The sequence below is a fragment of the Anolis sagrei genome, chromosome 2 (assembly GCF_037176765.1).
Source record: "Anolis sagrei isolate rAnoSag1 chromosome 2, rAnoSag1.mat, whole genome shotgun sequence".
NCBI lineage: Eukaryota > Metazoa > Chordata > Lepidosauria > Squamata > Dactyloidae > Anolis > Anolis sagrei.
This window is the reverse complement of record NC_090022.1, coordinates 94700116-94717824: the sequence shown is the minus strand read 5'-3', so window position 1 is coordinate 94717824 and position 17709 is coordinate 94700116. Positions and strand designations below refer to the sequence as shown.

At 40.7% G+C, this 17709-nt stretch overlaps 1 protein-coding gene across 2 annotated transcripts; it reads left to right on the top strand.

Annotated features, from left to right (window-relative positions):
- Positions 1 to 1443: 1443 nt before the first annotated feature.
- Positions 1444 to 16877, top strand: IRF1 (interferon regulatory factor 1). 2 transcript variants are annotated; one of them, XM_060765228.2, is made up of 10 exons: positions 1444 to 1699; positions 7486 to 7579; positions 8327 to 8426; positions 9377 to 9553; positions 10203 to 10243; positions 11763 to 11892; positions 12435 to 12557; positions 13233 to 13276; positions 14834 to 14969; positions 15976 to 16877. In XM_060765228.2, the coding sequence occupies exons 2-10, from the start codon at positions 7493 to 7495 to the stop codon at positions 16053 to 16055; spliced, it is 918 nt and encodes a 305-aa protein (XP_060621211.2). In that variant the 5' UTR covers positions 1444 to 1699; positions 7486 to 7492; the 3' UTR covers positions 16056 to 16877. The 2 variants fall into 2 exon arrangements, with proteins under 2 accessions (XP_060621211.2, XP_060621210.2); XM_060765227.2 differs by having other exon boundaries at positions 1446 to 1699; positions 14831 to 14969.
- Positions 16878 to 17709: the final 832 nt, after the last annotated feature.

The following is a 17709-nucleotide window of genomic DNA, read 5'->3' as shown; positions in this document are numbered from 1 at the left end:
CAGGCCCTATATCCCAGGATCTGATCCCACGTTTTCTGTTTATCCCAGATTATTTGGCAGTGGAGACTCATATAATTCAGTTTAAAGCAGAAAACCTGGGATCAGATCCTGGGATACAGGGCCTGCCTGGAAGGGCCCTCAGTCTTCTTCTGATTCTGTTTTGGTTCACATCTGAACTAAGGTATGGGAAATAATGTTTCAATGTCTGTGATGCATACAGGAAGTTTGTACAAAGCTATCCTCAGGAGCTGCCAAAAGACATCTCTGCTGAGATCTGATTTCTTTTTCCTGTGCATGGTGGACTGACATGAGCAGATTCCAAGGGCTATTTCAGAGCTGGAAGAACTGACAGTGTGCTCCCAGAAACATTTGTCCTAATGCTTGTGTGTGCGTGTACAGTGGGCCCTTCCTATGTTCTGGGATTTGGTTCCAGGACCTCCATGGATTGCAAAATCTCTGGATGCGTAAGTCCTATTACCAACGATGGCATAGAAAATTGCCATGGCTGTGGAATAATATCTGTAGTTTGGTTTTTTTTGGGTGTGATGAGCAACTTGAGAAACTGCAAGTCGCTTCTGGTGTAAGAGAATTGGCCATCTGCAAGGATGTTGCCCAGGGGACGCCCAGATGTTTTACCTTCCTTGTGGAAGGCTTCTCTCTTGTCCCTGCATGGGAAGCTGGAGCTGGCAGATAGGAGCTCACCCTGCTCCCTGGATTTGAACCGCCTTTCGGTCAAGCAGTCTTGCTGGCGCAAGGGTTTTGCGCCACCGGATTCTCCTTGTAGTTTTTTTGATAGGACACCAGCACTCTTTGGAAGAGAGGGCTCAAAACTTTGCAAAACGACACCTCCTAGAATTTCATAGCATTGAGCCATGGTAGTTAAAGTGGTGTCTAACTGCATTCATTCTGCAGCGTAGATGCTGCCTAGAAGACAGGCGCCCAAAGTGAGGCTGTTAAAGGCTCCTCCCTAAACTACAAACCCCAAAATTCTGCAGGAGGCAGCAACCAGATTTAAAGTGGGTTCATTCTCTAGTGCGATGAAGTAGTAAGTATGGGTTAGAACTGGATGTCCCAAGTCCCAGCCCATCTGCACTGTAGAATGAATGCAGTTTAGCGCCCTTTTCATTGCTATGGAGTAATGGGGGACTTGAACCCCATCTGCCAAGAAGTACTGCTGCCTCCCCAAAACTGCAACTCCCACGACTGTAAAGTACTGAGCCATGGCAGTGCAAGCGGTGTCCAACTGGATTCATTCTGCAGTGTAGATGCGCCCTCCCTGGCTCTCCCTCCCAGCCGGGAGTAGCCAGCCAACGAGGCTCCAGGGCCGCGGGCCGAGGGGCGGGGCCAGGGAAGCCGGACTTCCCCTTCGGTCTCTGGTGCTACAACAGGCTGATTTCCCCGAAATGATGCGGCGCTCGAAGCGGACTCCCTGCCGGGCGCTGATTGGCGCAGCCCTTCCCCTCGGCGGCGCTGATTGGACGCCACGCACGGCTCCCTCGGCTGGGGATTCCCAGGGACCTGCGGGAGATATACCACACCGCCCTGGGTCCAGCGCGGGCAGAAGGTGCCAGACCCGGACGGAGAAAGAAAGAAAGAGGAGCCTAGAGATCAGGTGCAGCCACAGGCATCGCTCCGGTTCTGTTCTGCAGCGAGGAGGAAAGCAAGCCAGTGCAGCCCATCCGCGACAGAAGCGAAGAAGGTGGGTCCGAGGAACTCCTTTGCACTCTGATTTGGATTTGAGTCTCCTTTCAGGGATAAAATAATAACAACAATAATAACAATGATAATTTTATTACTATTTGATATACAACAAGATTAGTACGCAGCAAACAAGATAACTATGATAGTTGTTGTGTTGGATCACACTTTTATTATTTATGATGATGATTATATTAAGGTTTTCGCCTGGCATTAAGTCCAGGCGTGTCCGACTCTGTGGGTTGGTGCTCATCTCCATTTCTAAGCCGAAGAGCCGGCGTTGTCCATAGACACCTCCAAGGTCATGTGGCCGGCATGATTGCACGGAGCGCCGTTACCTTCCCGCCGGAGCGGTGCTTATTGATCTGCTCACATTGGCATGTTTTCGAACTGCTAGGTTGGCAGAAGCTGGGGCTAACAGCGGGACCTCACCCCACTCCCCGGATTCGAACCTATATATATGATGTATATTATATTATATTATATTATATTGTATTATATATATTATATATTCTATTCTATTCTGTGTTATATTATATATTATATAATATATAATATAAAATATATACTTTATTATATATTATACATAATATAATATATAATATATATACATTATTATTATTTATTTATTTATTTATTTATTTCCTTGTGGCATTTGGCTTCACTTCGGTGCAAGTTTCTCCTCTGCACGGGTAACAAACAAGAGTTCCCTTCGAGCTCTGCAAGGATTTCTTTAGCATGCATGCATCTACACGGTGGAATGAATGCGGCTTGATCCCATGGCTCCATGCTATGCAATCAGGAGGAGGGTTGTGTGCCAAGGAGGGCTGGCGCCTCATCCAACGACAGCTCGCAGGATTCCATAGCATTGAGCCACGGGCGGGTAAAGTGGTGCCAAACCGTATTCATCCTGCAGTGTAGATGCACCCGAAGGGGAAGGCGCTGCAACGGAGTGAACTGGGCACCTATTTCTTCCAACAAGTCCGTTGGAAGTCACTTTAAAGCAATCTTTTTTTCTGTGTCAGGAGCGACTTGAGAAACTGCAAGTCGCTTCTGGTGTGAGAGAATTGTCGTTGCCCAGGGGGCGCCCGGATGTCTCCCCATCCTTGTGGGAGGCTTCTCTCTTCAGGTCCCCGGTGCGCGCGGCAAAAGCCCGGCAATAGAAAAAAGTCGCGCCCGTTTCCGGCAGAAGGGGAGCGGAGGCCAAGCTCTTGAGGCGGAGGTCCATAGTTGCTCAGGCTCAGATGCTGACCGAGAAGTTACTCCAGCGTGAGCAAACCGGATGCTGGGACACTTGGAAACGGGGGGAGATCAAAAGTTCACGCCTCGAGCCAGGAGCCCCCCATGGAAAAGAGAGGCCTCGCTTGTGATGGATCCTCTCTGGGTTGCTTCCAAGGTGGGAGAGGATGGTGGGAGCGGGCAGCAAGTCTCCTGAATTCAGTTCATTTGAACTCACTTCAGCTGTCCTGGCTCAATGCTATGGAATCGTGGGAGTTATAGTTTGGCGAGGCAACAGCACTTTTGGGCAGAGAAGGCACAAGACCAGGCAGGGGCCAACTTGGGCCTTCTGTCCAGGTGTTTTGGACTTCACCTCCCACCATTCCTAACAGCCTCGGGCCCTTTCCTTTTCCCCCTCAGCCGCTTAAGCTCGAGGGGGCCCGAGGCTGTTAAGAATGGTGGGAGGTGAAGTCCAAAACATCTGGACAGAAGGCCCAAGTTGGCCCCTGCTTGTTGTAATAACTGCACCAATTATTCCATTTGTTAAACACGCAAAGAGTGATAATCTCTACTCCTTCCAGAGCTGCCAAAAGGAACTAACTGCCCAGAAGTGCGAAAGTATTTTTTGTGTTGTTGGGACCAGGAAGTAATACCTGTAAAAATGAGGCAAAGTGTTCAGGGAAACGAACCTAGCTTTGCCCCCTTGATCCTCGGTGTCAACAACAACAATAATAATATAATAAACTTTATTTGGGTGGTTGTGAGTTTTCCGGGCTGTATGGTCATGTTCCAGAAGCATTCTCTCCTGATGTTTCGCCTGCATCTATGGCAGGACATGCACGGGAAACCAACCTAGCTTTGCCCCCTTGATACACAGTGTCAACAATAATAACAAAAGTAACCAAAACTAAAATACTCTCCATCTTAAAGTCAGACCATGCTCCCATAGAAATAGTAATAGAAAATATAGAAGAAAAAGACAGAGTAAGAAAATGTAGGTTAAACGACCATTTAATCCAGGGCGGATTATTAATGGAATACTTTAAATTAAATACAGAAAAAGATACACCAATAGAAATAATATGAGATGCCAGTAAGGCCTACATGAGAGGGCAACTCATAGAGCAAGGTATAAGAGAAAACAGGAAAAGAAAACAATACTACAAAACAGAAGAAGAAATTATAAAAAATGTTAACACAGGCTAAAATAAATCCTCAGGACAAAAAGATCCAATACCAATTGGACCTACTAAGGAAACAAATGAATACACTAAACTTAGTTGAGATGGAAAAACAACAACAATATAATAAAACTTTATTTGGGTTGTTGTGAGGTCTCACAACTCTGAGGATGCCTTCCATAGATGTAGATGAAATGTCAGGAGATAATGCTTCTGGAACATGGCCATACAGCCCAGAAAACTCACCACAACCTAGTGATTCCAGCCATGAAAGTTTTCAACAATACATTAAAACTTTACCTGTATTCCGCCCTCTCCCCGAGGGGACTCAGGGAGGATTCTAACAAAAGATAGCAAACATTCAATGACAAACACATTCATAAATGAAAATTCAAAACCAAATTAATTAAAGACCTCATAACCTCTGAGGATGCCTGCCATAGATGGAGGCGAAACATCAGGAGAGAATGCTTCTGGAATATGGCCATACAGCCTGGAAAACTCACAACAAACCAAACTAATGAAATATCAAAAAGAAACAACAGCTACAATAAAAATTGAACAAAAAATAAATAATAACCTAACCTATTACCTTACATTTTATATGAAAACATAATGCATAAATTATATAGACACACCCACAATCATTAAGATAGTTCTTAAAATATTAATTGGCCAATAAAGCCAGTGTGCCAACAATACCAGTGAGCCAAGACAAGTCTTTTAAGACCTGTCGGAAAAGGCTGGAAGATCATCAGGGGCATCTGCACTGTAGAATTATTGCAGTTTGATGCTACTGGAACTGCCATGCAGTAATGCTATGGGATTGTGGGAGTTGTTATTTGGTGAGGCACTTGCACTCTGTGGCAGAGAAGGCTAAACAACTTCCCAGATTCCATAGCATTGAGCCATGGCAACTGAAGTGGCGTCAAACTGCATTAATTCTATATTAGTTCTTTCCAGCTTGTGGTTACCCAAAGGCAGGCCTGCATATCCTGCAACCCTCCAGGTGCTTTGGGCTTCAACTCCCAGAATTCCCAGCCATTGGAACAGTTGGCTAGAGCTTCTGGGAGTTAGAGGCCCAAAGACCTGGAGGGCCACAGGTTGTGCAGGCGCCTACTCTAAGGCCTATCATGGCTTTCCCTGGATATATTTATCCAGAGTGGTTTTTACTTTGCCTTTGAAGCCAACAGACTTGCCCAAAGTGGGTTTCCATAGCTGAGTGAGGATTTGAACCCTAGTCTCCAGAGTGCGTTCTAGTCCACCACTTAAACTGCAGCCCTCATAGCTAATCTGACTGTGGAAGCTTCTTTCTGTTACAAGGCTCCATTAGGGCAGCGGGAGGCCTCTATGCAGCAATTGACATTCTTGGAACATTCCTTCCTGTTTGTTTTTGTTCAAGAATCATAACAGTTGAGACTAGACTCTTATTACTAACTCCACATCTATTAATAAATTGTTATTGTTGTTGTTATTGTTGTTATTGTTGTTGTTGTTATTATTATGCCCAGTTGTCCTTTAGAGTGTTAATCGGCAATCTGAAATTTGCACAGTCCCAATTCAGAAAAGCACAAGCAGGAAATTGGCTGGGTTTGTGTTGACTGGTGCCAAATGGCTCCTCTCCCCGCTGTATCTCACGCTGCTTTGTAAACATGCCTCCAAAGTTTTAAGAAACAATTTGCAGCAATGTGGCCTACAAGACGCATCTAGTCCCTTGGCACAGACAAGAAACTGTGCTCTGGGTCTGTCGGTGACATTGCAAAGGAAATTCAGCAACTGTTAAATCCCATTTAACCCAAGTAGACCTAGGTACGTCTTTTGAGTGTAGTTCTTGACTAACTTTAATTTAAGAGGCCTAGGAATTGCTTGCCAAGAATACTGTACATAGCTGACCCCTTGTGCCCTGTAGACATCAAGGTTGTAAATCAGCTCCATGTTTCAGTACAGCACTGACCCACAAATTTGTGGAATTGCATCTGAGATAAAAAAGAATTTGTGTCCCAAATATTTCCTTCATTTCCTTGCATTCAGTTCTCATGGAAATCAATGGGACTGACTGAGCTAATTGTGGATAGTAAGGCACAATCGTCTTAATTCTCTAATACAGACCTATGAAAACAAATGGTTTTGTATGCCGAATGCATTTAGGATTCAAATGTTAGATGGCAACCCCTCCCTAACTATTCCTAATGTATGAGATGTCTCAACATTGGCAGACCCATTGTTGCTAACTGCCTACTTGCAGGTCTTTATGGCCTTTTGATATCAAGGCTTTTACGTGTACAAAGTATACTTAAAAGTGTCTTTTGACTGTTCGGTGTAACTTATGGGCATGTAGCTGTGCCCACTATAAGAACAGCTCTCATAGTGGGCAGCTTCCACTATAAGAGCTCTTCTAATGTTTTTGTTTGCGTTTGGTCATTCAGTGCTTTTCTGAGTAAGGTGGTCCACTTTTACCCAGATCATTTTAAGGCGCTTCCCTCAAAGTCTATATAGAATAATTTACAATCCTTTCTCTACCTCACCCCACCCATTATTTACAATATTCCATTGTAAATTGGGTTAAATGGGTCCTCTTCCCTGCTTTGCAGCTATGGCTTGTTTTCCCACTCCCCTCAAAGTCCTGCTAAAGTTGCTATTGTCGATGGCTGCTGGGTGCAGTGGTTTTCACCACCTTTCAGAGCACCCTTTAATCTGGAGTCTATCCAGAAGCACACACCAAATGCGCCTCACCAAATATGGATAAAACCTGATTCTTCATGTGCACACTCCAAATTTGTATAATGGTACAATATACAGCGCATATCAGAAACTTGTTGGGACATGTAGGGCATTGTTTCTGCCAAAGAGGAAGGGACGAACAAATGCTATGAGGTAGAGCCTTTTGTGTTCTTCAGAAATGTATCGGAGCTGTTCGCGCAATAGCCATGTTGGACTAATTGATTTGAGTGTCTTCTTTTGGGAGAAAAAAATTAATAAACAGGCAGATTAGTGACATAAAAATGTTTTTTAAGGTGCTGTAATGTTTTAATTGTAAGCAACTCAGATGTCTAAAAAAAATAGCATTAAGCTTAGGAGGGTGGTGAAAGACCCCTTGAACAGAGTGAATAGTATAGAAGCATGCTCAAGTTCTGTGGAAGACAGACAAGATTTCCATGACACTACAGGCTGATGTGACAGAAATATTGGCAGGTGTTGATTTACAGTGCCATCCTCCATGTGTGCACTAAGTCTCTGATCAGTCTGTTCACAGGATTGTAGTTCAAAACAGGTCACCAATGCTGGATTCCAATAGATTTTTTAAATGACTCTACTCCTGAAATGAAACTTCTCTTTGCTATCACATGACAGTTTTGCTATAACTTGCGTTTTTTTTTTTCCATTTCAGAGCCAAAATGCCACAAACAAGAATGCGCATGAGACCTTGGCTGGAGAAACAAATAAATTCCAATGCATTTGCGGGACTTCTGTGGCTTAATAAGGTATGAGAATGCTTTTAAAATCTCCTCTGCTTTTTATATAAAGGGCCAACGTGAAATATTTTCAATTTAAAATTCAAAACACAAGAAACATTTAATTTGATATGATAACAAGGTATGGGTAAATAGCAAATTATGGTCAGAAAAATAATGCCATGTTATTTAGATTACAACTCATAGCATCCCTCAATATTAGAAACCTTGGCTAAGACTACTCTTGGTACCAATTAGTTTTCAAGCAAAGTACAAAGTGCTGCTTATTATCTTTAAAGCCCAACATGGTTACCTACAGAATTGCCTTCTCTCATATAATCTGCCACTTCCCCTCAGGTCCTCTGATCGACTTGAGTCAGTCAAAACTGTGAGAGCTTTTTCTTCTGAGAGCAATAAAATGGACTTTTCCATTACCCAGAGAAGGCATTTTCTATGCCTACCTCCAGGTTGATCTTCCAAGAAAGTTGACAGTGGGTTTTGTTTGGTTCCCTAGAATAATGTTACAACAAACGACACCAAATCAAAAAGGGTGGATATCAAATGTCTTCCTCATTCTGCTATTATTATATTAATAATTATACATTACGTAATAATGTTGATATAGTAGTAGGAAAACTATATTGACAGTACAATAGCTACATGGAGATACTATGTAGAGTAGACTATAATACTTTCTTTGTTGAAAAATGTCTTTGTATTCATGACTTTTGTTTTACATACGAAGCCAACTGACATCTACTTGGTACTGTCTTGCAGGAGGAGAAGCTTTTCCAGATCCCATGGAAACATGCTGCTAAGCATGGTTGGGACTTAGAGAAAGATGCTTCCCTTTTCAAAAGTTGGGCCATCCATACTGGTATGTGTGGGTTTTATTGTTATTAGAGGCCAAGACATACTGTTTCTAGAGGCTCCTTCTGTGTAGCCATGTATGAGACCATTTGTTTTGTGGAATTAGCAGAAAGAGTAGCTCTTTACAGCCTGCCTGTTTCTCCCTATCCCACAAACACTTTCCTGGACAGTTGTGGTTGTTGTGTATAGTGGCCATATCCAACTCAAAGAAATCCAGAATATTTGCATGCCAGGGTGTGGCTAATATTGAAGTGTATTTTACTTGTCAGTTGATTGGCTTTTCATGATGTAGCCACAAACTAAGACCAGTTTCTGGCTCATATTCAGCGAAAGAAATGGTGCAGTCCTCTGCCAAGTTAATAACATTTGAACCCAACTCTTAAGAGTCTGGCTAGGCTCAATGTGGCAAGTGGTTGGCAAGTATCCAATAGCATTCCAGATAGGAACTTGCAATTCCTACATTCATTGACCCTTATTTATGCTTCTCAGTACATCTGTTGTTACAACTAAATTTATTTACTTATTCATCTAATATTATTAGATTGGCCATGGGGTTGATCTTCTTAAGCGATCTAAAGTGTGTTTTTTGTCTCCAAAGAATTATACATAGTGTTGCAATTCCGTGTCAAGGTGTCATGCCTTCCTGAGGACAGAGATGTTGAAATACCTTCCAATTGGCATATAACAAATGAAAGCATGACCAGTACTGCAGTCATGCTTAAAATAGAGTGATTGGTGAAAATAATAATCAAAATTAAGAATAAAAGAACAATAAAAATTAAGTATAGCTTCAACTCATGTTCAAATATGTGAGTTATGCTGGGTAATGCAGACTTAAAGGAGTCACCATCAAACACACGGATGTGTAAATCTGGGTTCTTGTCAGACCATGAGTGGGATTTGTCGTAAGATGTTATTTCTCATTCAACCAGATCTATGTTATCTGCTACTTTACAGGGAGATACAAAGAAGGTGATGTTCAGCCAGATCCTAAAACATGGAAGGCGAATTTCCGCTGTGCCATGAATTCATTGCCTGATATTGAAGAGGTGAAGGACAAAAGTATTAGCAAAGGTTCCAGTGCTGTTCGCGTTTACAGGATGCTGGAAACCTCGGCTAAAACACAGAAAAAAGGTATTATTCTAAAAATGGGATAGTTGTGAAATGTGCCTTCCCCCCAACAGAGATTTGGTTTCAGAATATGATTTTGACATGTTATCATACTTTTCTTGAATGGTAGTCATCATTTATGATTAGGGGAAGGGCCATACACATGCATGGTGACCATTGCCAAAAGGTCATGTAGAAGATTCTTTGGACAGCAGTTTGCATGATCAGTCAAGGAGGCGTGGCATGGCATGGCATGGCCATCAACCTGCCTCATTTTCAAAAGTGATTATACAAATTCATGGAGAGAAGATTGCCAGTGGCTATTAACTTTGGTCACTATGTGCTGCCTCCAGGGTCAGAGACAGAATCTCTACCAAATGCTGTGTTTTTGGAAATTAATTTTTGTCAGTTTCATCTGTGGTCATCCAATTGTCACTCTTATAGTCTGTGAAGTTTAACTAAAATCAGTGGGACAGTATTCCAGTGCTAGATACAGTTTTGTATGAGTAACATAAGGGTGACTCCATTTTGCCATGATGGATTAGTATTGCAAGTCACAAGAGAACTGTTTGTGCAAGACTTAAGATTGGCATTTCAATTGTTCTCCAGCTGTCTGAACTATATGTCACTTCTTTCTTTGTACTAAATATGTGCTTCCATTTTTCTTGAGCAGAAAAGAAGTCAAAGTCCATAAGAGCCAAGAGTGTGAAAAAGGTATGTATATATTCACTTTGGTAGTTAAGAAGTGAATAATGACCTAGGTCTCGGAGGCTTGGGTTTTAATTTACTTTCTGTGAAGGGAACAGGGTTCATGCTCAGAAAAGAGGGCTTTCCAAGAGTTCTTAGTAATCACTCCTTCATTAAGCAATGCCTTCCTTGTGGCACTCCCTCCCCATGGATGATAGATTGGCCCCACCTCTTTTAAGCCTCTGGTGGGTAGCCAAAACAATCACATTCACCGTTTAAAATGCTGTTTAAACTGTTCTAAAACTGGAATCTAGGATTAGTTTTAAGCTACTTTCAGGAGTATTTATAAGTTTTTAAAAATCCCTGTATTGTTTCAATTGGTTTTTATTTGTTCATTAGCTCTGGGGCCCTTATGGACTGAGAGGTGATGCTTTCAGTGCATTTGCTCTAAGTATGAATAAGTCTTTATAGAACCCTATCGATCAGTGGTTCTCAACCTGAGGGCCCCCAGATGTTTTGGCCTTCAACTCCCAGAAATCCTAACAGCTGGTAAACTGGCTGGGATTTCTGGGAGTTGTAGGCCAAACACCAGGTTGAGAATCACTGCTATAAATAGCATCCTATCAATGGTGTATGCAGGTGCAAGTCAATCTTAAGCCTATTTGATTGCCTATTATGCCTATTTTTGGTCATTGAAGAAAGCGATTAGTATTTCCTTATCACTGGAATGACTAAAACACCTCAACTGGACTTAACATAAAGTTTCTGCAGCCCACTCAAGGATACTATTCAATGGCTGCAAAGAAGCATCTGACTATGTCCACAGAACAAGATGCGAAATTATTACATTATCTGATAAGACCACCAGTGGACTGCAGTGGCTGATGTCATAACTGCACCTGGCAAGAAGGACATACCCAGGCATTTCTCTGACCTCACCTATCACTATCTCCACCAGTCACAGACTGGTCATAGGGACTGAGCTACAGTAACTCTATGGCAGGTCCATGGTGTGTTGAATGGGAAGCTGTGTTCCATTTGTGGAACTACTACATCATGCTGAGTTGTACAAGATGCTGGTTTGTGAGTTTCTGAAGGCTAATCAAGCTGCATAGTTAGGATACTTTTCAAAGGGAAAGTAGTTTGCTCATTTTGCCTAAGCATGAATGTAATACAGTTTTTTCAGAATATGTCTGGCTGAGCTCCCACTTCTTTCCACCATCCTTATTCATGTATTATCTATCTAAGGTTTCACCCTGAGGCTTCAATAAGATAAAATAGGCAATTAAACTAAACTGCAAATAATCTCAAATGTTGAAGGCAAAACCGCAACAGATTGGTTATGCCAAAACCTTTTGCCTGGAATATCAGTTTCTAAGAGATGACTCAAATGTCAATTTGATGTAGAAATGTGCATGTATTGTCTGTGCTTAAGAAGCTGGTATCTCCAGTCACTTAAGTGATGCTTTCTGTCCCAATATGACTGCATACAATACCTAGGTAGAGATTGTGCAATTAAATAGGTCTCCCTTTTTTTTTTTTGCAGTCAGTGGAAGAAGATATCAAAGAAGAAGAGACAGTTGAAGCAACAAACAGTATCCAGCTACCAGATGATCACAGTGGATATGCTCTTTCCAGTTACTCCTCACCGGAAATGGAAGTGGGAAGCACATTAGGTGAGAAACTCAGTGGTTTTCAGGATGCTTGGTTCACATAATGATGCTTAAAAGTAGAGGGATAGAGAAGTATCCCTAGAATACCAAGTCTCTCTTGTCATCATCCACTGTCACCTTCCATGGGATATTTATATTGTAATAATTGATCCCATTGAGAAATCCCTGTGCAAACTACCTCTTGTCTAAGAAAACCATATCAGATCATAATAACCCTAGGAAACACTATTCATGGAGTCCCCTAAGTCAACAGATGACTTGAAGGCATATGCATAGCCTGTCTAATGCAGCTTTCTACAGCAGTCTCATGACAAACCAGAGTCCTATGGGAAATTCATGATCAAGTTATGAGTACAAAAATTGCTATTTTTTACTCAGCATCTCACATTCTGCTTGATATGCCTATTCCCCATGAACTGGCAAGTTGGTGATCATATCTTGCAGTAGCTAAGAGGTTAGAATAAAAAAGATTCAAGATTCTTAGGGATAACCCTAGGAAATAACTTATTTTATTATAATCTGACATTTTTCTATGAATTTTGCAGATCTTGCTACATGTGACTTAACTAATACTGACTGGAGGCCTCACTCAATGGAAATGCAGTTACCTGACAGCACAAATGACATCTACCCACTTCAAGTGTCACCTATTCCATCCTCCTCTGATGGTTAGTATTTAATTGTTCATAGCAGTTGGGTAGCTAATTAGAACTCTATTGAGAAGAGAAATTAAGAATACAAAAAGGCAGGAAGTTAGGGTGAGGTTTCATTGTCTTAAAAGATAGAACTTACTCAGTTCCTTAGACTCCTTGAAAGCTATCTTTAATGAAAATGCAAAATAAAATAAAGAACAAATAAATATGTGCAACGTCAGCATTTTTACAACCCATTGATTTTGGATCAATCTAAAAGTCATGCACTGGAATATGTGAGACTGAATGTGTTTACCCCTAGTTGGTTTGTGCCATTTCCTGTGAAAGGAATGATGCACATACCTATTACAGTACTATAAATCTACAGAAGTCAGTAACTATACTTGTTCAAATATGGACCTTAAACTTTATAGTTTGTCCCCATTGGAACAGATCCATTTAATCAACTGAATTTGCCTATCAACCCACCATTCAACAGTTGATGTAGTGGCTGTCTTTCAGCTGGGATTAAATAGGATTCATGCCAAGACTGATACATTATTTAAAACTTTAGCATTTCAGGCATCTACTAAGTAGTTATTGGTAGCAGAAAATAGAGAAATAAAAATAGTAAACCAAGTCAACAAAAACTCCTGAGCAATACTCATTCTTCTTTCTTCTCTCTCTTTCCAATTCCATCAAACATTACAGTAACTGATGAAGATGATGACCGCTTTCCTCAAGATTTTTACCCGGTAAGACTTTCTCTTTATTCCAAAATGCTCTTGGGTATAATGTAATGTCCATATATGCAGATCACTGCAACAGCTGCTTTGCTGTCTCCTCCCAAAGAGGTCCTGAGATATACTATACATCTGGAACTTTGGAACTGAGGAACCTCATGTGGCTCTCCAGATGCTACCCTTAACTTTTAACTTCCAGCACCTAATGCCATCATATCCAGAGATCAGGATTGATGGGAACTGTAGTATAACAGCTCTGGAATACTATAGGTTGTCAATATGTTTATATCAGTGGTTCTCAACCTGTGGATTTCAAAATGTTTTGGCCTTCAGCTCCCAGAAATCCTAATAGCTGGTAAATTGGCTGGAATTTCTGGAAGTTGTAGGCCAAAACACCTGGAAATTCATAGGTTGAGAACCACTGGTCTATATAAACACTTCTATTCCACCTATCTGGAGATCTCTCAGAGGAGCCAGGGACTATTAAAAGCAATAAAATATAATGAAATTATAAAACCAGATCCATAATATAAATAAACGCAAATGTAATGTGAAGGAATGTCATCACCATTCAGTGAACCACAGTCAAAGAGTAAGGGACTAACCTGTTAAGACAAAAAAATTAAGTTTTTTGGTGAAGCCTGCATTGTCATGGGGTCACCACTGGCCAATGCTGGAACATGGTGTTTTCTGGCTTCCACACAGGTGAGGTAATAAATCGTCTTCAAGTTTTAGCCCAAACTCTATAAAGAAGCTGTCCAAGGTTCTGAACCCTGCTCATCTCAAATATCATCAGTACCTTGTACAATTGTGTTAAAATTTGGGATTCACTGCCATTCTGACATGGAAGCCACCATCCACCACAAGTATTGGGCTTAATGTTTCAGTATAAGGTAACTTGCAGGCTCCATGTAAACAGAAAGACATTTAAATAGCCTTACCCCATCTAGAACTATAAGTGTTGTCATGACCATTAAAATAAGAGAATATCCTGCATCTGAACTTCTTATGTGTGTCCTTGAGAACTAGGCAATATGCATGCCAATACAAGAGGCCCCTGGAAGTCATCTCCTGTATCCACAGGAGATGACTTCCAAGACTCCCTACAAATACCAAAAATTGCACTTGATTCAAGTCTGCATTAAAATGATGTAGGGCTGCAGCAGATGTGGTGACAAGCCACTTCCACTGTTGCCTGATGCTACTTTTAAGTGAACATGTTTACAGACTCTTTGCAAGGCTCACAAGGAGTGTGTATTATAATGAAGAACAAAAGAAGGTGCTGCTTTCGTTTTTATGAGATGCGTTTACAACATCAAATCTGGCATTGGCAGTTATTACAGCCTAATATGTACTGAATTATTTATTTTTTTAAAAAAACAACAAATCATATAATTCTTTTATAATTCTTTACTATTTGGGTTGACAAAGGGATTACACATTCTATTTACATCTATCTTGTGTCCTGTCCCTTTGAAGATATGGATTATAGTGGCTATTAAACTTAATGTAATCAAGACCTTGGAAACTAATAATTTAATGTCTCTTTGGTATTTTGTCTTCTAGCAGCTCTTTAACAACTCCAACTGGCACCAGACTTGTGTTGGCGAGAAGGGATTCCTACTTAATGAAACTGGCATGCAAAGTTTTTCCTTTGATCTTACTTTTCAAGACCCAGAAGCTGCCATAGATGCAACAAACACAGGTATAAAAACTTTCAGTTTAACATATGAAGTATAACTGAAGATTGAATAGATATATGCAGGATAAGCATAATTTACAAAGTTTCTCCATGCAAGTCCTTCTGAGATGTACACTAGGCCCAGTGTATCCACAGGACTATAACGCCATAGTGGCAAAGAACTTGAGCTGCAAACTCATTGGTACATTAGCATTCTCTGTTTCCTCAGCAGTTTGAGAATAATTCTATCTGAAAGGGCTATCACGTATTCAGAGACAAAATATGTGAAATAGTTTAAACATCTTAATCTCCCCATTTCTACCTAAGTAATAGGGTCCTTGATTTTTAAACATCAGAAACATCTTAGGCTTTTTTAAAAGAATGCAGGTTTTTTTTTCTATCTTAAGAGATGGCTAAGGCAGCCTTTGCATACAAAAATACATTGCCTTAGGGTTCTGATGTGCTCTTCTTTCATTTTGTTTATGGCTATTCAATAAATGGACACAATCCAGTAGGATCCCCTCATAGGTTATGGAAGTATCTAACCCAGTAGTTCCCAAACTTTGACTCTTCAGATGTTTTGCACTTCAGCTCCTACCTTCCTGACTTTTAGCCACACTGAAAACCAGAAGTCCAAAAACACTGTGAAGATCAAAGTTTGGAAAACTACATAATTAAATACACAAATACAGTATTAAAAAGCAGTGTGGGTGTCTTTCCTCTTCCCACACTGCCTGGTGCTGTGGCAGGAGCTGTTTCACAGCCCTTGACCAATGTAGTGTAGCTAAAATATGCCCACACTTTCCAGTACAATAATGTTGCTTTATTTTACCAATGCCCTTCTCTGATACAATATAGCCACAAAAACTTAACTGTTGTTTCATTAATGAATAGTGCCGCTTCATAATTGTTTCAGTTTGGTTAAATTTGTAAGGGTCCTATGGTGAAATGTTTCAAAACAATATATAAAAAATTTGCAATAACCATGTCACTAATTACACTATGCATAACTTTTTGTTTGTTTCTGCAGAATTACTTCAAATTGATGCCAGAGCTGCTGTGGAGTTTTCCTTGATGGATTCACTACGATTTACCGCCATACCTTGTTAGGATGTGAACTTCATTTCACCCATTATTATATTATTTCCAATACCACCTGTTAAACTGGCATATTTGTGAATTTCCAACACTTTCCCCAATGTTAAAACTGAACTGTCAACAAGTGTGGTTGTGAGGAGAGGGCTATTTTTATGGTCACACTGTGTCAATTTCTGTCCTTTGACATCCAATAGCTTGTTATATGCTAGTCTGTCTTAAATTTTGACAGTCAGAATACATGAAAAGTTTCTTCATACCTGTAACCAGTCAGTACATATTTTAGTCACACCTATGGCTTATGCTTGCCATTGCTACATAAGAAGACAGGCAATACCCTTTTAAAAGTTTAACATAATTTATGTCATAGCGAGATTTTGAGTTCAACAAAATAGTTTAACAGGGAACTTTGCTCTCCAGATGTGTAAATATGTCTAGTTTGTTGAATTGTGAAAAATCAGATAAAGAGTTTGCTCCATATATTAGATATTCAGATATTCCTGATTATCCGACTTCCTGGCTTCATTATGACATTTTTCAGATGACTATCTTATTAGTCCTTTCAGGTGAACAATATATCTGACATTCCTTCAGTACTAAATGATAAAATCCCATGGTTAATTTACATTTTGTCATTAGCGAGAGAAATCTGAGTGGATTTTTGAGAGTCTTTAGAATATGCATTAAAATGCACTTTGTGGAATTCCATATGCAGGAAAGTGTTTTGACAAAGCATCAGATTGGTCAGTTGAACCTCAAGTTTCTTTTCCCCTTGTACATATTTCAAGTGTATATAAAAAGTTTACAGTTGTAATAAAGTATTTTATATGTTTTAAATCTTGTTTTATTTTATTGTTTTGTTTCCTAATTATGGCTGGAAAAATTTGGGGGATTATCTTGGTTCTATTCTCCCTTAAATGTGAGTGACATTGCTGTTCCATAACAGGATGGAAATTGAACAAGAATGAAAATACAGGCAGTCCCCGAGTCTGTTTTTAAGTTAATTTGTATGTTTCCGAATATTTTTAAAGTATAGGGTAAAGGTTTTTCCCTGACATTAAGTCCAGTCATGTCTGACTCTGGGGTGTGGAGCTCATCTCCATTTTTAAGCCAAGAGCTGGCGTTGTCCATAGACACCTCCAAGGTCATGTGGCCAGCATGACTGCATGGAGCACCATTACCTTCCCGCTGGAGCAGTACCTATTGATCTACTCACATTTGCATGTTTTCAAACTGCTAGGTTAGCAGAAGCTGGGGCTGACAGTGGAAGTTCACGCTGCTCCCCGGAATCGAACCTGCGACCTTTCGGTCAACAAGCTCAGCAGCTCAGCGCTTTAACCCACTGTGCCACCGGGGGCTCCTTTTAAAGTATAACTCCAGTCAAATATAGGTATAGGTATAGGTAGACAGATCGATGGAGGGGGAGAGAGGGAAGGTTAGGATAGCATAGGAAAGCACTAACACTCCTGTGGTTGTTTTGCTATCTGTGGCCCTGTTCAGAAGATTTCACCTTACTTTGTATCCCTGTGATCATTGGATTTTGGAAAAAAATGGCTTGTTGTGGAAATAAGGGACTGTTTTTACCATTTCAGAGCTGCCCAATGAGAATACAGCTTGGCAAGGTAAAATATTTTTCACGACAACTCCCAGAATCCACTAGTCAACATGG

Excerpts from the sequence above, each read along its gene's own strand:
- IRF1 (XM_060765227.2), top strand. The coding sequence starts at position 7,493 with ATGCCACAAACAAGAATGCGCATGAGACCTTGGCTGGAGAAACAAATA. Across the intron at positions 9,554-10,202 it reads GGCTAAAACACAGAAAAAAG|AAAAGAAGTCAAAGTCCATA; the intron begins GTATTATTCTAA and ends TTTCTTGAGCAG. Across the intron at positions 10,244-11,762 it reads GAGCCAAGAGTGTGAAAAAG|TCAGTGGAAGAAGATATCAA; the intron begins GTATGTATATAT and ends TTTTTTTTGCAG.